At 43.7% G+C, this 24,585-nt stretch overlaps 1 protein-coding gene across 1 annotated transcript in view; it reads right to left on the bottom strand.

Moving 5' to 3' along the window:
- Positions 1 to 24,585, bottom strand: part of JAK3 (Janus kinase 3) — a 184,719-nt gene that overhangs the window by 62,946 nt on the left and 97,188 nt on the right. Inside the window, exons 7-11 of the mRNA XM_082267037.1 lie at positions 15,406 to 15,525; positions 13,610 to 13,767; positions 11,975 to 12,086; positions 8,061 to 8,244; positions 3,068 to 3,189 (exon numbers count right to left, since the gene is read on the bottom strand). Of these exons, the coding sequence (XP_082123163.1) occupies positions 3,068 to 3,189; positions 8,061 to 8,244; positions 11,975 to 12,086; positions 13,610 to 13,767; positions 15,406 to 15,525 (696 nt within the window). The remainder of the gene's footprint in view (positions 1 to 3,067; positions 3,190 to 8,060; positions 8,245 to 11,974; positions 12,087 to 13,609; positions 13,768 to 15,405; positions 15,526 to 24,585) is intronic.

Genomic DNA, 24,585 nt, shown 5'->3' with positions numbered 1-24,585 from the left:
GTGGAAGTTTGGATTACTGTTTTTGTAATATACAGTATGTTGTTTTTTCAGTGGTTTATATTTTTTTCATTGCCTGCTTTTCACTTTGTTTTTTTTTCTATTGTATTGTCTGCATATTTTTAATCCATTTGCCATTGTGTGCTATTTTTGAAAGTTGTGTTCACCTGCTTACTGGTCCTACTGCTTCATGCGTAGTATTTTTACTTTTGAAAATAAGTATTCAAGTATTCATTACACTAATTCCTGTTTTTCTAATGGTAGGTAATCTTTCTGGTCACATTTTACCCAAAACTCTGCTTTTCCTGACAGGTTTTCTTTTATAAAATTCATAGGGGAAAAAAAGGTGTAGAAATGTTGTACATAACAAATAATCAGATCCCAACTATTATTTTTCTAGAAAATGTCAAAGTAGAATTCCAGGCTAAACCTAACTAGTCTTTAAAATTCTCCCCCCCCCCCCCCCCCCTGAACTAGCACCTATGCTGACTAACCTGTGTAAGAAAGATGGATATACTTAAGTCTTGTGCACACTACAAGTTGTTTTTGGGTTGAACGAAAAAATAAAAATGGACATCTCAGGTCAGAGCCGCTGTACAGCGATTTCCCCTGCTGTGCTATTGTGTTTTGACAGGGGGACACCCTCCTTTCCAGAACACTCCCTGTCAGCGCTCTCCGCCATTGGACGGACTTGCTGCCATACACACGGGTCGAATGTCGTCCAGGTTTCTATTAACCGACTCAATGTCGCCTGGCATTCCGCCTGTGTCTAGGCTTTCCGCATGTACTTCTACTTTGGAGGCTCTCAAAATTTAGAGTTAGCAATGCAGATAATATTGGGGTGCTGTGAAGTGGCTCTGAGTCTGAGCTTACGCATTTATTTGCAAATGTGTGCAAACTAAACCCCTGTTTTTAATGCATACTGTTAGGGAGGTTAATTCAGTTGGTTGCAGACTGGTTGGTAAGAAGAGCTGGGAATTTTCTTAGGTTTTGTTTGACATGCGTTGCCCTTCCATGTGCTCCTTGCTGCAAAGGCAAGTTAAAAATGGGGGCAGTGGCCATTTGTTTGTACTGTTGGAATACTGGTGAGGGGACGCACTGGACGCCTTCACTGCCATTGAGCTAAATGCTGGGTGTCCTGTGTGCCCCTGTGCCTTTAACCACTTGCCGTCTGCTCACTCGAGCACTACTGCAGCAAAGTGGTTCGTTATCGTCTGGCGACGTAGACCTACCTCGCCAGACACGCCCCCGCTGTATTCAGTCACAGCGGGAGTCGGGCCAGGGGAGGAGCAGCGGCGATCGTCCCCGATCGTCGGGGGAATCGAGTGTGGAGATCCGCCTGCTTGTGTAAACAAAGCGGGCGGATCTCCTAAGTGACAGGCAGGGTCAAATTGCAGGGTTCAGCATAGCTGAACATGCGATCTGTCCTTGTGTCACTCAGTCACCTCCCCCCACACACGTTAGTAAGCAGCAGGCATACATTAACCCCTCCCTCTCCAATAAAATTAACCCCTTCCCTGCCAGTGTCATTTTTTACAGTAACAGTGCATATATATAGCACTGATTACTGTAGTAATGTCACTGGTACCCCCAAAAGTGTCAAAAATGTCAGTCAAGGGTCCGATCTGTCCGCCACAATGTCGCAGTCCCACACAAAAAATCGCAGATCGCCGCCATTACTCGTTAAAAAAAAAACACCAAAAATGACAGAAATCTTTCCCTTAGTTAGTAAATGCAATAACTTTTGCGCAAACCAATCAAAATACGCTTATTGTGATTTTTTTTACCAAACATAGGTAGCAGAAAACAAATTGGCCAAAAATTTTAAAAAATTTGATTTTTACATTTTTTTGGGGGGAATTTCATATAAAAAAATGTGAAAAATATTGTTATTTTTTCAAAATTTACGCTCTTTTTTTGTTTATAGCGCAAAAAGTAAATATTGCACAGGTGATCAAATACCACCAAAAGAAAGCTCTGTTTGTGGAAAAAAGGACGTAAATTTCGTTTGGGTATGGCGCAATTGTCTAGAATGCAATGCGCAATTGTCAGTTAAATTCGCACAGTGCCGAATCGCAAAAAGTGGCCCAGACGTAAGAAAGCATAATCCTCTAGTGGTAAAGTGGTTAAGGAGGGGTGGACTCCCTCCAGGCTAACCTGCCCTCTGCCTATCCATTATTATGCATGTGCTTCTACTATGGAGGCTCTCAAAATTTTGTTAGGACTGCAGATAATACTGGGGTGCTATGAAGTGGCTCTGCAGCTTACGCATGTATTTGCAAATGTGTGAAAACGAAACTCCTGTTTTTAACGCATACTGTTAGAGGTTATTTGGTTGGTTGCAGGCTGGTCGGTAAGAAGAGCTGGGAATTTTCTTTGGTTTTGTTTTACCTATTTTCAGGTCCCATGATCCAGCTCCCCTGTGTCAGTCCATAGTGGCTGCAGGGGGGAGGAGGGGGAGCCAACAATGGGTGGGTAATTAGAGCCTATCTTCCGGGCTTTACTAACCATTTTTGAGCACTCTCTTATTTTTCCTGCAGCCACTGCTGGCTGACACGGGCAAGATCACATGAGTAGACCACAGCAGCCTGAACATAGGTAAGTATACACACACCTTACTTACACAGGTTAGTTAGCAAAGGTCTTAGACGGGAGAGGGAGCATTTTAGGATTAGTTAGGTTTAACCTGGAATTCTACCTTAAGAAAAAACCCAGTAGCTGCACATATAGCTACAATTACTATCAGGGTCTGTGTCAATGGGCTTTGGGTCTTAACAAAGACAAATGCAAATAGTATTTAACAGTTTAAAATGTTTCTGAGATCATTCAGAATTCATTGGCAGGTACATTTGATATAGAGATCACCTTTTCACTTGAATTTGACCAGCTTCAGCTGCTTTTCCATTTCCATAGACTTGTATGGGGAGAGAAGCAGTTCTGACATGATCAAAAGCTCAAATGCTCAACAGCTCATAGACACGGGACTCTACTTTTTACTGAAAACACCCCTGCATTTCTTTTCCTCCAGTTCATTTCATAAAAAAAACTTACCTGTTTTTATTATACTCACAAAGGCAATGTCTTTAAGGTGGATTTTGTGAAAGGTCAGTGGTGGAATGTTCCTTCTTTGTTTTGCGGGTGACATGGTCCTTTGTGGGCAGCTGGCTCGCAGTATAAGAAGGTTGGACTTTTCTGAAAGTAAATGCATTATTCAGCTCAGCTACATGCCTAATTTACCAATAAAAATGGTTATTGTCAGGGCCCCTGTTAGAAATCATGGGGTCCCTTAAAGCCTACCTTATGGGGCCCCCAAAAGTCTTACCACACCCCTGACTCCACCCAACTGCCTTAACCACTTAAGCCCTGGAATATTTTACCCCCTTCCTGACCAGGGTCTATTTTGCGATTCGGCACTACGTAACTTTAACGGACAATTGTGCGGTCATGCGACGCTGTACCCAAATTAAATTGATGTCCTTTTTTCCCACAAACAGAGCTTTCTTTTGGTGGTATTTGATCACCTGTGCGATTTTTTGATCATGCGCTATAAACAAAAAAAGAGCTACAATTTTGCAAAAATAACAATATTTTTCACATTTTTTATATGAAATTCCCCAAAAAAAATTTAAAAATCAAAATTTTTTAACATTTTAGGCCAATTTGTTTTCTGCTACGTATGTTTGGTAAAAAAAAAATCACAAAAAGCGTATTTTGATTGGTTTGCGCAAAAGTTATTGCGTTTACTAACTAAGGGAAAGATTTTTGTCATTTTTATTGTTTTTTTTTTTTTTTAACGAGTAATGGCGGCGATCTGCGATTTTTTTTGCGGGACTGCGACATTGTGGCGGACAGATCGGACCCTTGACTGACATTTTTGACACTTTTGGGGGTACCAGTGACATTACTACAGTAATCAGTGCTATACATATGCACTGTTACTGTAAAAATGACACTGGGAGGGAAGGGGTTAACTTTATTGGAGAGGGAGGGCTTAAGTGTATCCCTAGGGGCGTGCTTCTAAATGTGATTGGATGTGGCTGTGTGTGTAACAGCAGAGATCAACGGTCCTACATAGCAGGACCGTATGATCTGTGCTTTTACACAGGGCAGAATGACAGGCGGCTTGTTTACATTAGCCGCCTGCCTTTCTCCCTCTCCACCCGACGATCACGAGTGACCGGCGGACATCGGGTCCACCAGTCACACGCGCGGGCTGCTTAGTGAACGAGCGGGGGCGGGAGCGCGCCTCCAGCGGCGCACGTTCCCCCCTATTGGCTCACAGGCTAGTGACTTACCGGTACGTCACTTTGCCTGTGAGGGGCTGACCGCCGCCCTTTATAGTCGGGCGGCGGTCGGCAAGTGGTTCAAAAAAATGCAGCTTTGTCCTCCAGGTATGGTTAACTTCTATATGAAGTCTGAAGCTGCCGGCCGGCCCCCCCTGATAAGTAACCCCACAGGAGGCCTGATTATACTCTCTTATCAGTGGCCCTAGGCAGACCCAATCAGACCCTCTATTCACCTCTATGGAGCGAGGGATGTAAAGGGACTTGTGTCTGTTTACATCTGCCTACCTCTGATCTGGTACCATAAAAAAAACATAGGTGGTCCGTCCTCCTCCGTCTAGGTGGATCGGACCAGAGGGCAGTCTGGTCTAAATAGACAATGGAGTTCATTTACACCTAACTGCCCAAAGAGCAGAGTGGGCTCTGTCCATGTCCGCTCTGCATAAACTGAGTGGACATGGACCTGTCATCTGCCCGCTCTGCTCTGATCAGTGGAGAGATCCCCCCACTGAACAAAGCAGAGTCCATCCCATGTGATAAGGGCCTAAGGCAGGCCATAGAAAATGCAATTTTCTTTCCTGCAACCACGGTCAGGAGAACACAATTCTACCCCCTGGTCCCCACTAGGAGAACACAATGATTACTGGTAGCAGCTATAATAGCTGCTAGCAATAATTGCATGTAATGAAATTAACACACATGGGAGCTGTTTTACCTGCCAAAGGATTCATGACACCACTTACAGATACAAACCCAAATCCAAATTGTGAGTAAAATAGAAATGGACTAATTTACAAATCTCATAAACTTATATTTTATTCACAATATAATATAGATAACATATCAAATGTTGAAAGTGAGACATTTTGAAATGTCATGCCAAATATTGGCTCATTTTGGATTTCATGAGAGCTACACATTCCAAAAAAGTTAGGACAGGTAGCAATAAGAGGCCGGAAAAGTTAAATGTACATATAAGGAACAGGTGGAGGACCAATTTGCAACTTATTAGGTCAATTGGCAACATGATTGGGTATAAAAAGAGCCTCTCAGAGTGGCAGTGTCTCTCAGATGTGAGGATGGGCAGAGGATCACCAATTCCCCCAATGCTGCGGTGAAAAATAGTGGAGCAATATTAGAAAGGAGTTTCTCAGAGACAAATTGCAGAGTTTGAAGTTATCATCATCTACAGTACATAATATCATCCAAAGATTCAGAGAATCTGGAACAATCTCTGTGCGTAATGGTCAAGGCTGAAAAACCATATTGGATGCCCGTGATCTTCGGGCCCTTAGACGGCACTGCATCACATACAGGAATGTTACTGTAATGGAAATCACAACATGGGCTCAGGAATACTTCCAGAAAACATTGTCGGTGAACACAATCCACTGTGCAATTCACCGTTGCCGGCTAAAACTCTATTGACCAAAAAAGAAGCCATATCTAAACATGATCCAGAAGCGCAGGCGTTTTCTATGGGCCAAGGCTCATTTAAAATGGACTGTGGCAAAGTGGAAAACTGTTCTGTGGTCAGACGAATCAAAATTTGGAAAACTGGGAAGCCATGTCATTCGGACTAAAGAGGACAAGGACAACCCAAGTTGTTATCAGCATTCAATTCAGTAGACTGCATCTCTGATGGTATGGGGTCGCATGAGTGCGTGTGGCATGGGCAGCTTACACATCTGGAAAGGCACCATCAATGCTGAAAGGTATATCCAAGTTGTAGAACAACATATGCTCCCATCCAGACGTCTCTTTCAGGGAAGACCTTGCATTTTCCAACATGACAATGCCAGACCACATACTGCATCAATTACAACATCATGGCTGCGTAGAAGAAGGATCGGGGTACTGAAATGGCCAGCCTGCAGTCCAGATCTTTCACCCATAGAAAACATTTGGCGCATCATAAAGAAGAAGATGCAACAAAGAAGACCTAAGACAGTTGAGCAACTAGAAGCCTGTATTAGACAAGAATGGGACAACATTCCTATTCCTAAACTTGAGCAACTTGTCTCCTCAGTCCCCAGACGTTTGCAGACAGTTATAAAAAGAAGAGGGGGTTCCACACAGTGGTAAACATGGCCTTGTCCCAACTTTTTTGAGATGTGTTGATGCCATGAAATTTAAAATCAACTTATTTTTCCCTTAAAATGATACATTTTCTCAGTTAAACATTTGATATGTCATTTATGTTGTATTCTGAATAATATATGGAAATGTGAAACTTCCACATCATTGCATTTTGTTTTTATTCACAATTTGTACAGTGTCCCAACTTTTTTGAAATCGGGTTTGTAAAAAGAAAAAATGCAATGGTGCCAAGTCTACACCCGGCCTGCTGACTGTACGGCAAAACAGCAGCAGTAGACTGAGGGGCATATTTCTCTACTCATTGTGCTCTCTCCTCCTATCAGCATGCTTCCTTTTCTACATATTTGCATGAAGCACACCCATTGGATCTCACTCCTGATCCTGGTAATAATACCAAATCTAAATGTGTTTGCTTTGTACAGTAGTATAAATTAAATTGAATTCATTATTAATTACATTGCTGCCTTAACCGCTTGCTGACCCCCTGCCGCAGATATCCTGCGGCAGGCTGGCTCAGCTGTGTGAACCAGCACACCTGTACGGCGAGCCACGGAAGCGACCCAGGGGGTGCTGGCGTCCCCCATTTGCCAGTGGGGAAGCTGATTCACGGGGCCGTCGGCTGTGATTGCCGCCAGGCACCCGCGATCGTTTCCCGTGAAGAGTGAAGCTTGTAAACACAGCAGACCATTTATCTCTCTGCTAGCAACACAGAGCTTCTGTGTTCCTCCTATTTAGGATCACAGGTCTCTGTGTTGATGCCACAAGTACCCCCCCCCCCACAGTTAGAAAACACCCCCTAGGCTCACATTTAGCCCTTTGATAGCCCCTGGGTTAACCCCTTCCCTGCCAATGTCATTATTACAGTAACAGTGCATATTTTTAGCACTGATTGCTATAGTAATGTCACTGGTGCCCCCCAAAAGTGTCAAAAATGTCAGTTAGGGGTCCGATCTGTCTGCCACAATGTCGCAGTCCCGCTAAAAATCACAGATCACCGCCATTACTAGTAAAAAAAATAAAATAAAGAGAAATTTCATAAATCTTTCCCCTAGTTTGTAGACACGATAACTTTTGCGCAAACCAATCCAAATACGCTTATCGGGATTTTTTTTTTTACTAAAAATATGTAGCAGAATACAAATTGGCCTAAAATGATGAAAACGTTTGATTTTTAAATCTTGTTATATGGGAATGGTATATAGCAGAAAGGGAAATATAAAGTTTTTTTTTTTTTTTTTTTTCGTTTTTTTGTTTTTTTTCATGTTTTTTTTGGTTAAATCACAAAAAATAAAAGTCGCACAGGTGATCAAAAACCACCAAAAGAAAGCTCTATTTGAGTGAAAAAAGGACAGCAATTTTATTTAGGTACAGCATTGCACGACCACGCATTTGTCTGTTAAAGTAATGCAGTGCCAATTCGCAAAAAATGGCCTGGTCATTAAGGGGGCAAACCCTTCCGGTCCAGAAGTGGTAAAAGTATGTGTTTGATATCTGCATGAAGCTCAGCTTTAATTTATTTAAAAAAAAAAAGTTGCCTAAAAAATGCACACATGAAGATAAATCACATTTTTTAAGGAAACATCTTTATCCATAGTAGCTATTTATCAACAAAACAATTTGCAGAAGCTATCCTAACTTTATGTTTTAAACAGTATAATATATTTGCATGTACTTGGGCACCTTTGGGTCTAGGAGGACAGCAAACTGTGAGACACGTAGACACATTCCCCAGGCGTAGACTGTGCTGTTGGTAATATTCCAGCAAACTCCGCAAACTGGAGAAATGACGCGGGACACCAGCCAAAGAGAAAGTGTCATTCTTGCACTGAATGCAACATCCCTGGTAGTCTTTACCCAAAGGAGTCTGCAGAAGATATGACAAAAAAGTATGAAAAGTGAAAACATATAGGAGGATAATTAGATTATCTTTGTAAAAGCTGTCTGCACACAGAGTAGGTAGGTATACTGAAAAGACGTCTAATTTTGGGTGGGTGCACACAGGAAGGTTTTTTTCCCGCTCAATTCAGCGGGCTGAACAAAAAAAAACCAAAAACGTACAAATCGCCGTACTAACACATCCAATGTTCGTACAGAAGTCTCCCTGTTCTGACAGAGGGACTAATTTACTCACCAGAACATAGTGAGCAGTGTTTGCAGCCATTGGCTGCGGGCACTGATCAGATGTTTGTTTTTCAGCATGCTCTCACGACCATCTTCTGTCGGACGAGGAGCTGTACACACTGGCCAAAAGTCGGCAGGTTCCTGCTGAACCAACCGTTTTCGACCCGTGTGTACCCAGCTTAAGTCACATAAGCAATCGCTGAACACCTTAAATGATTGTTGATCCTCCGGATGGGAAGACAGTAAAAATAGGTGGCTGAGCAAAAGTTTTACTTCCCCCATGACCACGACTTCCCTTTCTTTAGGCTGGGTTCACATATATGTAGCTGTGGTTGGCAGTCTGGAGTCTGATGCGTTTCTGTTCAGGTGCGATTCAGGTGCAAATTTTAACCTAAATTTGTACCTGAACCGGACCCAAAAACGCAAAGGAGCCTTTTCAAAACCACACTGCAGCCGCATTGCACATGTGTGAACTGGCTCCATCGAAAGCCGGTCACAATCAGATGTTATGCGAATTGGATGTGGTTAAAAACCCATCAAATTTGCATATGTGTGAACCCAGCCTAAGGCCCCTTTCACACTGTGAAGTCCGTCAGCGGACTCAGTTTTCTCTGCGGGGGATCGATCCGCCGATACCCCGCTGAGCTATGTCTCTGCGCTGTGTGCGAAGACACAGCTGTCAGGTCTCGCTGTGATCTATGGGGAAATCGGATGGGAACAGACCGTCTGTCCGTTCTCATCCAATCCCATCTGATCCAATCCACTGGACGGATGGAAAATAGGGTTTCCATCCGTCCAGATTTGACGGATCAAATGTCAGCGAACATGTCTCTGCTGACATCCGATGCCCCATAGAGATACATGGGGCATCCATTCAGATCCGCCAAAAAAACGGACAGGCGGATTTGAACGGCCCGCCTGTGTGAAAGGGGCCTTAGGCCCCTTTCACACTGTTGAGTCCATCGGCGGACTCCGTTTTTCTCAGTGGGGGAGTGATCCGGCGATCCCCCGCTGAGCAGGCGGATGGCAGCTGTGTCTCCGTGCTGTGTGCGGAGACACAGCTGTCAGGTCCCACTGTTCTCTATGGGGGAATCGGATGAGAATGGACCGCCTGTCCGTTCTCATCCGATCCGATCCACTGGACGGATGGAAAATTGGGTTTCCATCCGTCCAGATTTGACGGATTGGATCGGATGTCAGCAGACATGTCTCCGCTGACATCCGATGCCCCATAGAGAAACTGACATAGTTGGAGGGAGAGCCTGAGCAGTGTCTGGAATTGAACTTGTTTTAAACAGAACTCTGTGATAACGAAAGGGGATTTGATTTAAAGCGTATCTAATCAGAGCTCTGGTGAGTTTGTTATCCAAAGGGAGCGGTATTCCACGAGGTGTGGTGACGGTCTAACATACAACTTTGTTACTGTAGCCATTACCTACCATCCTATGAAAATTAATTCTCACCTGGTGTTTATATGGACTTTATGTGGATTCTTTTGTGGATAAGTTGAAAGACTTATGTTATATATGATTCTAAATGCTGCTAATGCTGTGACTTTTTTACTAGCATATGTGTTATTTTGTTTCTTTTGTGTATAGTAGCTGTTGGTGATTTTTGATTTCATTATCATTCCATAAGTGATGGGTGGGGGTATAATTTATTACTTCTATATTGTATTCTATCATCAATCAAGACGGTGCCAGATTTTTTAACTCTCACAAGATTCCTTGTGACCAACCCATTCCTGGTGAAAAGCATTAACAAGGCGGTGGTTTCTTTGGGTGGAGACATAATGGATGCAGTTATACTGTTGATTATTGACTAAAAGTATTTAGCAGTCCATATATGATTTAAACTGTGTATGGGCATTAGGCAAGCTGAATGTACCAATTTAATGAATCGATCAACATGGGTACATCCAGCCTGCTGGGTTTTTCCCGAGGTTGCAGGTAATATATTCATTCTATGTGTCGTCTTAGGAAAAGATCGGAGTGTAGCTCTTATTCATCTATTCTCCATAATGGTGAGCAAGGATGGACTCCTTTGAGGTCGTAGCCTGTGTGTTTGCGGACAGGTGAAAGGAGCAGGTCTGGAGGGGTACCGCAGGTCTGGGAAGTTTTAACTACAATGCAGGAAATATCAGTGAAAAATCTTGAAGTCTAACCAGTCCCAATCTGGGGGTTCATGTGCACCTGGGGGGAGATTTACTAAAATCGGTGCACACAGAATTTGGTGCAGCTGTGCATAGTAACCAATCTGAATCTAGGTTTTATTGTGAAAACTTAACCACTTTAAGACCAGGCCTATTTCTGACATTTTTTGTTTACAAGTTAAAATCAGTATTTTTGCTAGAAGACTACTTAAAAACCCCCAAACATTATATATTTTTAGCAAAGACATGGAGAATAAAATGGCGGTCATTGCAATATTTTTTGTCACGCGGTATTTGCGCAGCAGTCTTTCAAACGCCATTTTTAAAAAAAAAATACGAAAAATCACATTTCACTGCATTTAAAAAAACTAAACAGTAAAGTTAGCCCATTTTTTTGTATATTGTGAAAGATGATGTCACACCGAGTAAATAGATACCCAACATGTTACGGTTTAAAATTGCGCACACCTGCGGAATGGCGACAAACTACAGTCAATAAAAATCTCCATAGGCGATGCTTTAAAAATTTTTAACGGTTAAAACGGCGTCCCCTCCCACTCGCCGGGGTAACGATCGAGCGGCTCCCGAGCCGCATCGGTCATTACCGCCAGAAAGCTGACCGTCCTCTAGCTAGAGGCATCATCCCAGTATAACCACGCAAAGCCAGCCGACGTAGGTCTACGTCGCTGGTCGTAAACAGAACAAATTGAAGTAAGAACCTGATTGGGTACTACGCACAGCTGCACCAGATTCTGTGTGCACCAGTTTTAGTAAATCTCCCCCAGGGTGTCATAAATCATTTAGTCTCATCACTTTCAAATAATATGCATAGTTCAGTGAATGTGGATTCATCCCTATATGGTGGATATCTGGATGCATTTCATTGCGCTTGATTTTGGTGATTCAGCATTACACCAGCAGCATGATCTGCTGAGTGCTATCCAAGGATATAATAACAGAAACCTTTGCCTGTCATAACAGGAAGTAGTAGCTTCTATTATGACATCCACAGTCAGATGATGGTGTATGCAACAAAGTCAACCCACAGAAGAGTTAACCCAGCAGGGATGGCAAAACAAGCCAATTTTTAGTTTGTTGGCACAATATATGGTCATCTTTAACAATGAAGTCAAAAGGGCCTAGAGATATAGTCATGATATTGTATGCCTCAAATACTGAAAGATAAGATAGATTATATATTTATTGATTCTTATAACAAAGCCACCCAAAATTGCACCTTTTTAGAGTATTAGGATAAGCCCAACTAGAGACATGATACTAATGTGACTGAAAATTACACCAAAAGCAAATAGAGTTCTACCTCCAGACACACAGTCAGCAAGAAATTGTCATAGTCTTGGGGGGAGCAACGAAGAACATAACTGCCTCCCGCGCTGCTATTTTTCTTCAGTTTGCTGATTGCAAACTCTGAGCTGAAAGAAAGACCTATATGATTAGAGTTTGTAAAAAAAAAGGCAGCTCTATTAAGTAGGAGCTCATGACAAAACACATAGTGAAGTCAAGTTTACTTTAAAATGTGTTGTCAGTTGTCTATGTACCATTTAGTAATTCTTTGCCTTGGCACATCGTAGACATCAAATATTTCTCAATAAAATCAAATACCTGGTCAATGCTACAGAAAACAAATGGCAATACGCAATGTTATCAGAGAATCTCCATTTGTCACATTTATCATTAATTTTCACGTTGTGAGTATGATGGCCTGTCTGCATGTTTCAAAAACATTGATGGATGTCTGTGGATTTATATGTTCTACTCTATGTATAACACTAATACATGTATATTGCATTTGTAGAAGAATTGATTTGTGCTCGGATCTTCCCCTGAAGAAGAAATCATCTCAGATTTCGAAACATGTCAGGATGTCTATATGAACCACGACTAGTTCGATCTCTTACAGTCTGAGACCAACATTGTTGGAATTTTTATATACTGTCTATTACTTTTACTTTACCCTATTCTTCTGGTTGGCCTATGCCCTAGATTAAGGGTGTCAAACTCCATTTCATTGAGGGCCGCACGAGCATCATGGTTGTCCTCAAAGGGCCGGTTGTATCTGTAAGCCTATATATATTTATACAGGGCATTTTTCCTCAGAGAATAGGTGCAGGAACTTAACCACGCCCCCCACTGAACTGCATCAAACTATGGGTGTGGCCAAATTTCAGACAGTGGGAGGATCTTAAAGGGGCTAAAGATACCAAGAGTGCGGTATGTGTGGAGCTCAGGGATGCACTACATACGGAGTGCAGAGTTCAGAGGTGCACTACATACAGAGTTCAGGAGTGTGCTGTGTACAGAGTGCAGTATTGAGGAGTGCGCTACATACTGAATGGAGGGTCTAGGGGTGTACTATGCACAGTGTGCAGGAATCAGCTCTCTTTCACAGGCTGTTCACATCAATCTTCCACTCCTTCCCCTGGGTGTGAGGGCCACATGAAATGACCTAAATGGCCGGCTTCGGCCTGTGGGCCTTGTGTTTGACACATGTGCCCTAGATAATCCCTGTGGGACTTTTGTGCTTTGTGTGTTGTATTATTTTTGTGATTTGGCTATGTGCCACCAATAGCCTTGACACCAACCTATTTATATTTATTTTTCACATTTATTATGCCCACTTGACTAGACAATAATGCACGTTATTTGCATAGCAAGTCTTTGATAGCTATTTTCCTCTTTTATTGTCTCACAGTGGTCTTTACTGCTATGTAAATGAATCCTATTGCAAATAAAATAAATGCTGTAGCCAAAAAAAAATTGAGATGGCATGTTTCTTTGCAGTATCTTATACAGTGTTGTCATTTCATTAATCCTTTACTGTCTTGTAGCTTATTATAAATGCAGGAACCTTCCCCATAGCTTTATTTCACAATTTTATATTGAAGAAGAATAGATGTATTGTAAATGTGTGTGTTTCGATAAATCAGTGACTTACGTGATGGGTCCATGACACTGATTCTCCAAATTCCACCTCAGCCTTGGTGGAACCACTTCCTCACAAAAATAATGGTTAGAATCTGTAGTCAATCGATAATATCCATCGACCAGAGATACAAAAGACAATGCTTCCTTCAAGACTGAAAACTGTGCCTCCTTGAACAAGAAACAAAGGGACCAATATATCAAGCAATATAGATTTCTTTGGAAAGGTTTATAAAATATGCTGATAACCCATTTTCAATACTACTGTTTAACTGTTTTATTGAGCAAAATTTGTTGTATTGGGGATTTCCGTGCAGATTAAGGAAGGATTTTTTTCATCTTATTGGTTGAACAAGATGGACTTGTTATTTTTTTCAACTAGAATAACTATGTAACTATGTTGGGTACTTCTCTTTGTTGCTCGCTGCTTATATTTAACGTGATCAGTTTTTTCTTCTAAATAGTTCAAATTTGGCAGCAGTTTTGTGAACACTGGCACAGGAAAGGGCTGCTCTAAGGAAGAACTGCTTAAGGGTGAAGCACTTTTAAGCACTCTTGGGCTCACTTTGGATATCACTTCTGGCGTACTTCACAAGGACCTTCTTTTTAAATAAATAAAAGGGTATTTTTATTAAAACTCAGGAATAATGAAACCATACAACATACAAGTATACACAGCATTAAAAGTACAAAGCTGGTGATTAAGATCAACAGATGAACAAATGCGTCATAACGGAAAAAGTTAGAGAAATGAGAAAATGTTTGGACGTAAAATCCCCTGTGTGAGGACACAGAATGCAAAAACAAATTACATTTGTCACTGAATACAATCTCCACGGTTGCACTTTAAATCATCATACCTTAAGGCTCCATTCACACCTGAGCGTATCATTTTCAAGGTTTTTTTTTTGGGCGTATTTTCCAGGTGCTTGGAGGCAGGCATTGACATCCAACAAAAACGCTTGTAATCTGCCAAAAAAGAAGCTCATGTACTTTTTAGAGCTTCAGGCGTTTTGCTTAAGGCAAGAAAACACTCATATGTGAACAGGGGACATTGAAATGAATAAGGTTTTGCTTGTTGGGCGTTTTGAGACTTCACAGATGAGCTTTTACGAGCTGAAAAATGCTCAGTTGTGAACAGGGCCTTAAGTAACTAACATAAAAAGGATGTGAAAAAAAATTTAACTTAACCTGTATGCTATGATGGGACTCTAAAACCCAACCTGATATATTTTAAGTGGTTGCAGTGTAGCGACAGTATAGGGTTTAGAGGGTCACATGTTACTCAAGACATTAACCAACTTTTGGTATCCAAGAACCAAATCAAGGGTATTAAGTAGGCTGGAGGTTATGCAAGGGCTGTTAGTAGGATGCTATCAGGATATACAGTCGACTCAAAAGCTCACAGCATCTTCACAGCATGCTGGCTCTGGCTACACCTCGTCCCAGCCAGAGGTAGAGCTTATTTTGACATAATTTATCATGCATGCTTTAGGACCTGTGTACATTTTTTTTTTTTTTTTTTACAGAACTAATTCTTGACCCATATATACAGGAATGCATGTGTAGCTTAATGCAACTTAGAAGGGGGTCAGATGCATATTTTAATGTAGTCAAAATGATGCACCCTTTTATAGAATAATTTCCTAAGCTGCATCAACACATGCAAACACATAGAAAATAATTTAGTAGGCTCCCAAATACTCATAAGCGATCAATGTCAACAGTTAAGAACTGTACACATTGTCCATAGTGGTCATGCTGTAGTAAATTGCAACACCAATCCAATTAGTACCAATCCATACTCACCAGAACTTTGTTATTTTGCTTAGTGATTGTCACAATGCGGCCTTCTGGCATTACTGGTGAGTTGGCTTGTGTTATTCTAATGTCCACAATGTCTGCAAAGTCACAAAATGGTTGCCACAACTAGAAAAAAAAATATTATGAAACTTTACAATATGTCAGGACTGTGAATAAAACACAAAAGCTTAATATTTCTGGAAATTAATGAATCTACTTTTGTTTGAATGCACTTATGCAGAGCACCTCCCGGGTGTAGTTTGTCTCACCTTTTTTTTTTTTAAATCAGAAAAATGTTTTATTGAGAGAAACACACAGCACCACAATAACCATCAAAACAATATACTGGTACCATAACAAAGAAAGGAATCACCATCCCCACATAAAGCATTGTTCTTAACTAATTCAAAAGATACTGGGTCAGCATAATTAGCACATCACCAAAATACCATACATGTTAAGAAATCTCCCCTGCCCACCCCAAATGCGGTTAGCAACCAATCTACGACAAACCTAACCGAAAAGCATGCATTTAAGATAGTAAACGATCCAGAATGAGGTCATTATGGGCCATTGCCGGGCAGTTCAACCAAGCACCCCAAATTTTAGAAAACTTTTGTGTAGAACCCCTGTGTTGGTATATAAACTTTTCTATTCTGAGAGTGCCCCCCATCTGTTCCAGCCACATCCTGTAAGTAGGCGTCTGGTCCAATCCAATGTCTCAGTATAAGAAGGCGGGCCTGGAACAGAGCGCGAGAGGCAGCCTCTCTCAGGAATCTGTCTTCCACAATTTGGTCTAGTATGCCCAAAATACAGTGCTTAGGGTCCCCAGGGATGTCCACCCCCAGGGTTCTGTTAATAGCAGAGCACACCGCGGTCCAATATCTGTGCAGCTTTGAGCAACGCCACATCAGGTGAATCAAGTTTCCCACCTCCCTCCAACAACGACCACAGAAGTTGTCATCCCGGAGGCCCATGGAATGGAGCGTCAGAGGAGTATGGTGGACCCTGAGTAGGATGTACAATTGAGACACCTGATGCGAGACATTCAAGGAGCACGTACGGACCGACTCTAAGGCCTCCTCCCACTGCTCACCCGGGATCTCCCCCACATCAGTGCTCCACTGGTCACAAGCCCTACCAGGGTATTTTTCTAAGAATGTGCTCAATAGGGAGGCATAGCAGCTGGATATGAACCCCTTGGTATCAGTGAACTGTTGCATAAGGGAAAAAATAGGAGCAGGAGACAGGTGCAACTGCCCAGTGGCAGTCTGAGCCCGCACTGCGTGCTGTAATTGGAAGTAGTAAAATTTCATAGTGTTGGGTAGGGAGAAACGGTCCTGTAACAGCTCAAAAGGTAGCAAGACCCCTTTGCGCATGATATGCTGCAGGTGAGTTACCCCCAATGAGCGCCATCTACCAGCCTGGTCCAATTTACACAATTCTGGATAGGTGCGATTACCCCAGATTGGGCTAGATTTGGTGTATCCCGTCACTTGCTGCAATTGTTTGGTCTTGTCCCACACCTTCTGCATGAGGCGATACGGCGGGTATCGCCTATTGGGTTTGGTGAGCAGCTGAGCCTCCAGTCCCTCCGGTATCCCACTCGCACCCGTAAAACCCTGCATAACCACCAATGCCGCACCGACCCGCGTCCCCGAGACCGCGCCCACTAAGTGTTGCAGTTGGGAAGCCAGATAATACAGCCACGGGTTAGGGAGGGCAAGGCCCCCCCCCCTTCCCTAGGTTTCTGCAGTTGTTCCAAGCGGACCCTAGCCGCCTTTCCCTTCCACAGCAGGGACCTAAATAGAGTATTCACGATTCGAAAGGTCTGCAATGTAATGACATTCGGGGAGTTGTGCAAGAAGTATAACAGTTGTGGCATTAAAATAAGATTTACCCTTCCCGCTAGGGCCGGCGCCATCTTGGCTGACAGGGACAGCACCACTGCCTTCTTTCTGTTTGCTCCCCCTGGTCATGGCGGCTCCGGATCGCAGCATGCAAGGTATCGCTGCGTGCAGAGGAGACTCAGGAAGCCAAATCCGGTGATCAGGATAAGGTAGCCAGCCGGGGCAAGTAGGTAATTACCCGATTATCGGCGGGAGCTCCGTGAGATGCGACTTCTCACATGCCCATGCGGGCCACGCCCCCCGTCTCACCTTTAAAGAATACATTTAAAACTGGTTTGTTTTTTTTTTTTTTTCTGGCTGCATGGGGCCCTTTTTCAATTTTTTTGTCCTCAGCCAGTTTAAAGTGGTTGTAAACCCTCACATATACCTAGTGAAGTGAATAGCCTCAGATGTTAAACAAATCCTTCTACATAGGTTTTATTTGTTTATCTGCTGTCTTCCCCTTTCTAAACTCTTTCAGAAATACAGATTATGTTTATCTGTCTCTGCATAATAAAGAGGACAGGGAGACTGCACTTACACTGTGTGAGGGCTGATTGGAGGAAAGGGACACCCCCCCCCCCCTCAACATAGGCAGAGGAGTGAAGGAACACGCAGAGCTGTATTCTGAATAGACAAGATCAGTGCTTATCTCCCTCTAAGCTCCCTCTCCGACAAAAATTTATAGCTCATGCTATCTCATGTGTCGGAGAACTTGTCAGAAGTGACTCATGCTGATAACAGAGGAACAAAAGCACCAGAAAGAAATGACACTTAGAGCTTTGGAGAGAGATAAGTAAACACTGCAGATATATGTGCTTATTTCAAGTTTCATGAATGGGGTTTACAACCACTTTTAGAATAGTATGTTGTACAAGCCCTTGTGTCATTTTGCGGAAAGATTCATCATAAAATGCTTTGACCCTTTCTGAAGGATACAATGTTTCAAGTTGTAGCTGTTAATGTCATGTTTAGGGTTGAGCGGACACCTAGATGTCCGTGTTCGACGGGTTCGGCCGAACTTTAAAAAAAAGTCCGGGTCCGTGTCCCGGACTTTTACCGAACTTTTCCCGGACACCGAACCCCTTTGAAGTCAATGGGGACCCGAACTTTAAGGCACTAAAATGGCTCTAAAACACCAATGGAAAGGGCTAGAGTGCTGCAAATGGCAGCAAAACGTAGTTAAGAGCATGGCAAGTGCTCTGCAAACAAATGTGGATAGGGAAATAACTTAAAACAACAAAAAAAAACAGAAAAATAAAACAATGTTCTTCATCTCTGAAGGACGAGGCCCATATGGAGTAGGAGGGAGGTTGAGGTGGTGGTGGATGTGGCGGTGTCATAGGCATGCGCACAGGGTGTGCCTGGTGTACCTGGGCGCACCCTAATCACCTAGGGCACATAGCATTATCGCTCTGTTTGCCAGTGAGGAGATGGGAAAGATCTCCCTCGCACCTGCTCTGCTCTATTTCTCTTTGCCAGCAGGGAGAGTAATGTATCGGGGCCATGTACATGTAGGCAAACACATGCATGTGTATTTCAACTTTGGGGTGCACACCCTAATGCAATAGGCTGCGCACACCTATGGGCGGTGTAGGTGGAAGCGGCGGTGGAGGAGGACCAGGGCCGGATTAAGAGCATCATGGTCTTGGTGCTGAGGATTTTGAAGGGCCTTAAGGGCCGTGCCTTGGCATGCACCCAGAGGAGGAAGGGTGCAGCCATGCATGCCTAATTCAACATGGGATGCTGTCTCTGAAGCCCATAAACACATCCATGCATCGGCAACTGTCCCTCCTTGTCCGGCCTTCGCGCTGTGTGGGGAGGTTCTGAGGGTGCTGCCTGGGGAAGCGAGCATAGAAGCCAGACTTCTGTGTTTACAAGTGACAGAAGAGCGGTCACAGTGAATATGGCCAACCCAGGGCCTATATAAAAGGTAGGGGCCTGCATGGAGCTGCAGCTCCAATAGCCCCTACGTTAATCTGGCCCTGAGGAGGAGGACGAGGTAGCCAACACTGCTTCTTTTCACAAATTTTAAATGAGGGTACACCCCAAAAGAGTGAGAAAGAGCAAAAATGGAACAATGGCTGGGTAAGGTCGGTATCCATTGCTATTCTGCACAAGGTACGGAAAAGTCCCGTGGGATCCATGCCTGGTTCATTTTAATGAACGTGAGCTTGTCCACATTGTCTCTGGACAGGCGGCTGCGCTTGTCTATTATAACACCCCCAGCCGTGCTAAATACCCGTTCAGATAATACACTGGCTGCAGGGCACGCCAGCACCTCCAAGGCGTAAAGGGCAAGCTCAGGCCATGTGCCCAATTTGGAGACCCAGAAGTTGAAGAGGGCAGACCCCTTATTCACTACATGTAGGCGTGTGCACACATACTGCTCCACCATGTTGGTAAAATGCTGCCTCCTGCTAAGACGTTCCATCTGAGCTGCTGGTGCTGCTGTTTGTTGTGGCGTGCTGACAAAGCTTTTCCACATTTCGGCCATGCTAACCCTGCCTTCTGAGGTGCTGGCGGTGCCCTGGTTGAGTTGGCGACCTCCTCCTCCTCTGCCTTGTGCTTCCACTGTGGCCCCGCTGTCAGATGGGAATGCCAGCAGCATCGCGTCTACCAGCGTGCGCTTGTACTCGCGCATCTTGCGATCGCGCTCCAGTGAGTGAATTAAGGACGGTACGTTGTCCTTGTAACGGGGATCCAGCAGCGTGGCCACCCAGTAATCAGCACAAGTTAGAATGTGGGCAACTCGGCGGTCGTTGTGGAGACACTGCAGCATGTAATCGCTCATGTGTGCCAGGCTGCCCAGAGGCGACGAAAGGCTGTCCTCTGTGGGAGGTGTATCGTCCGTGTCCTCTGTATCCCCCCAGCCACGCATCAGTGATGGCCATGAGCTGGCCTGGGTGCCACCCTGCTGTGAACATGGTTCCATCTCCTCCTCCAGCTCCTCCTCCTCCTCATCCTCCTCATCCTCCAGAACTGTGCCCCTGCTGGACAATTGTGTCCCTGGCGTTTGTGTGTGCAGGAACCCACCCTCGGAGCCCCTTGCGAATGACTGCCCTGAAAGCCTTGGAAATGTTACCTCTTCATCCTCCTCCTCCTCCTCATCCTGTGCCACATCCTCTTCCATCATCGCCCGAATTGTTTTTTCAAGGAGGCATAGAAGTGGGATAGTTAAGCTGAGAACGGCGTCATTGCCACTGGCCATGTTGGTGGAGTACTCAAAACAGCGCAACAAGGCACACAGGTCTCGCATGGAGGCCCAGTTATTGGTGGTGAAGTGGTGCTGTTCCGCAGAGCGACTCACGCGTGCGTGCTGCAGCTGAAACTCCACTATGGCCTGCTGCTGCTCTGCTCGCACAGTCTTTCCAGCATGTGCAAGGTGGAGTTCCACCTTGTGGGCACGTCACATATGAGGCGGTGAGCGGGAAGTCCGAAGTTACGCTGCAGCGCTGCCAGGCGAGCAGCAGCAGGGTGAGAACGCCGAAAGTGCGCACAAACGGCCCGCACTTTCTGCAGCAGCTCTGACATATCGGGGTAGTTTTTAAGGAACCTCTGCACCACCAAATTCAGCACATGCGCCAGGCAAGGGATGTGCGTCAAACCGGCTAGGCCCAGAGCTGCTATGAGATTTCTCCCGTTATCGCACACCACCAGGCCGGGCTTGAGGCTCGCTGGCAGCAACCACTCATTTGTCTGCTGTTCCATGCTCCTCCACAACTCCTGCGCAGTGTGTGGTTTGTCCCCCAAACAGGCAAGTTGTAAAACTTGAGTGCTCATAAAATCCCATCACCCGGCATTCTCTGCCTCTCACCTCCAGAACTTGACCCCACAGGGTCTAAAAGCATGAATCAATCTCCACGATGATCAGCCAAAACGATATCAATAGGACCAGACAATTGCCTCCAGCATAACGATATCTCAAAATCACAGAGGATACTCTTTCCCAATAAGCTCCAAAACATATGGATAAAAGAGGAAACAACCTAGTGCTCTCTGTTGCAGGAATAACATTTTATTGCTCAAAAAATAGTATTGCACTTACATTGTGTCCCGGTTCAATGGGCATGTAAATAGCAGAGCATGCAGCGTGCTGTGAGGTGTCTGGCTTCCGTGTTGTATGGCCGACGGACCGAGTGACCAATCCCCCGTACGCGTTACGTCTGGTGGGCGTAGACTTCTTCAGCGGGGATGCTGATAGGTCAATAGGTCCGGCTCTTTAAGCTTGAGATGGGCGGCGCCTATTTCATCATGTCCGGCGTTTCACCATCGCCATAGAGACTCGATAGTCTCTCTGGACAGGAAGCGGAAAAGGCGGGCACGATCATGATGTTTACTACAGCTAAGCCACAACTATGTGTATTGCCGTGGAAACGAACGTCTCCGATCATGATACACTCTAAAATGAATCGGCTGCAATTTATGTATTTAAAGGGAAATGTTTTAAAACACTACCTTATATAATTTTTTACTAGCCATTAAAGATTCATCAAATACAATCAATCTTTGATTATAATGATGGTCAATCGGACCTGACGGCCACACTGTTAACCAGTCACTAGATGGCAGCATACTGCATACTCTTAGGACAAACAATAATGAATGCAATATTTTATAAAACACCATGTGCATAATTATTAAAAATACATAAAGGTACAATCAAGATATTGTGACATTGAAACTTTATACTAAAAAGAATATTAAAAACATGTGTATAAAAATTTACAAATAAATAAAATGACCATAAAACTCATCTGTCTGAAATAAAACAATTAAGATCGAAATCAACATTCAAGCCCAAAGGGGTTAAAACCTTCGCCTCATAGATCCAAAAGGATTCGCGGCGACTGAGTTGTCTAATAAAATTACCACCCCTCCAATGGTAGCTGACTTTTTCAATACCCCAGAATTTTAAGGTGCTAGGATTCTTATGGTGGTAATTTTTAAAGTGCCTAGATACACTATGGGTAGTAAGTCCCTTACGTATATTGTTTACATGTTCTCCAACTCTTACATGTAGGGCTCTTGAGGTACGACCTATGTACTGTAGCCCACAGTCACACTCTAACATGTAAACTACGCCTTGCGTAGCACATGTTATCAGATTTTTTATGTTATAGCTTTTTTGTGTGACCGTGGATATGAAACTTTTTCGTTTTTTAATGTTTTTCCTACAGCTTTTACAGGTTGCGCACTTTCCACACGCATAAAAGCCTGCCAAAAACGGAAAAATGCCATTGTTTTTTACCCGGGGTGGATTGATTACTCCTGGAGCTACTTTATCTCTTAACGAGGGGGCTTTTTTTGTAGATAAACCTGGGCTGTTCTGACAAGACAGGACCCAAGATCCTGTCTTCTTTGAGAATAGCCCAATGCTTACGGACAATTTTTTCAACTTTTTTGTGCTGGATGTTGAAATCTAAGACAAGCCTGGACTGTGTATCAATTTCCTTAGATCTGGAATTTTCAAGGAGACGATCTCGCTCTGTGTTCTTAACCCATTCTAGTTCTTTCTTTATGTCTTTTTTATCGTAACCCCTCTCCAAGAACCTTCCTGTTAAAGTGTCTGATTGTGCAATAAAATCCTCCTCTGAGGTGCAGTTGCGCCTTAAGCGTGTGAACTGTCCGCGAGGGATATTGCACAACCAGGGCCGCTGTTAGAAATCATGGGGCCCCCTACAGCCTACCTGATGGGGCCCCCTTTGATCCCACCCTTGGCCCTGCCCTCTGCCCCACCCCTAGCCCGCCCTCTGCCCCACCACTGGTCCCTCCCTTGACTCCACCTGTTCTGTTTGTGTTTGCATGCACCATACAATGGACAAGGGTGGAATTGTGATGGCTCTATGGGTGACCATTTGTAAATCTGCTCTGGAAAAAAATAAAAAGTTGCAGTCCTTTTCCATAGTTTTTTCTATCCTAAACGGACATAGCGCTAGGTGTAAACCTAAATAGTGCTTTCAATTAGGTCCACAAGAAAAACTGGCAGGCGGCCCTAACTGGAAAGCTTGGAAAGTTCTAAATCTCTTCACGCCGGACGCACGCATCAATACAGCCTCTTGGCGGGTGGACCAGAATGTACACATTGCTGTGCGGAAAGCGTGCTCCCTGGACAGTTATTGGCGATTAACCACTTTACCACTAGAGCATTTTGCTGTCTTACGTCTGGGCCACTTTTTGCGATTCTGCGCTGTGCGAATTTAACTGACAATTGTGCGGTCGTGCGACGCCATACCTAAACTAAATTGACATCCTTTTTTTCCCACAAACAGAGCTTTCTTTTGGTGGTATTTGATCACCTGTGCGATTTTTACTTTTTGCGCTATAAACAAAAAAAGAGTGTAAATTTTGAAAAAATAACAATATTTTTCACATTTTTTTATATGAAATTCTCCCCAAAAAAATGTAAAAATCTAAATTTTTTTAAATTTTTGGCCAATTTGTTTTCTGCTACCTATGTTTGGTAAAAAAATTCACAATAAGTGTATTTTGATTGGTTTGCGCAAAAGTTATTGCGTTTACTAACAAAGGGAAAGATTTTTGGTGTTTTTTTTTTTTTAACGCGTAATGGCGGCGATCTGCGATTTCTTTTGCGGGACTGCGACATTTCAGCGGACAGATCGGACCCTTGACTGACATTTTTGACACTTTTGGGGGTACCAGTGACATTACTGCAGTAATCAGTGCTATAAATATGCACTGTTACTGTAAAAATGACACTGGCAGGGAAGGGGTTAAATTTATTGGAGAGGGAAGGGTTAATGTATGCCTGGTGCTTACTAACATGTGTGGGGGGAGGTGACTGAGTGACACAGGGACAGATCGCAGCTATGCTGAACCCTGCAATCTGACCCTGCTTGTCACTTGAGAGTGTGTTACCCAGCTCATCTGAATGTATATTGATTACAGCGGATGTTGGATCTTTATACACTATAATTGACCACTCCGATGCTCTTTGTGCTGTAAAGTGGGGTTTATCCCAAACACAATTACCCAGGAAGCAAATTAGGTTCCTTCAGAGAAGTTTAAAGTTCTGCCTGAATAAAAATTACTTTTGGTATGACCACAGATTTTACTTACAAGTCAAAGGTGTTGCGATGGGGGCTAAGTTTGCTCCCAGTGTGGCCAATCTTTTTATGGCCCACTGGGAGGAACAAGCTGTTTTTGCAGACTTGCCCCCACAGCTTATTTGCTATCGTCGCTACATTGACGATCTGTTCATGATTTGGCAAGGTGATATGATAAGTTTGGAGGCCTTCATGAACAGATTAAATAGTAATGTAAAAAACATCTTTTT

The sequence above is a fragment of the Pelophylax lessonae genome, assembly GCF_965119305.1.
Source record: "Pelophylax lessonae genome assembly, chromosome: 1".
NCBI classification, from domain to species: Eukaryota; Metazoa; Chordata; class Amphibia; order Anura; family Ranidae; genus Pelophylax; species Pelophylax lessonae.
This window is presented reverse-complemented; position numbering and strand designations above follow the sequence as displayed.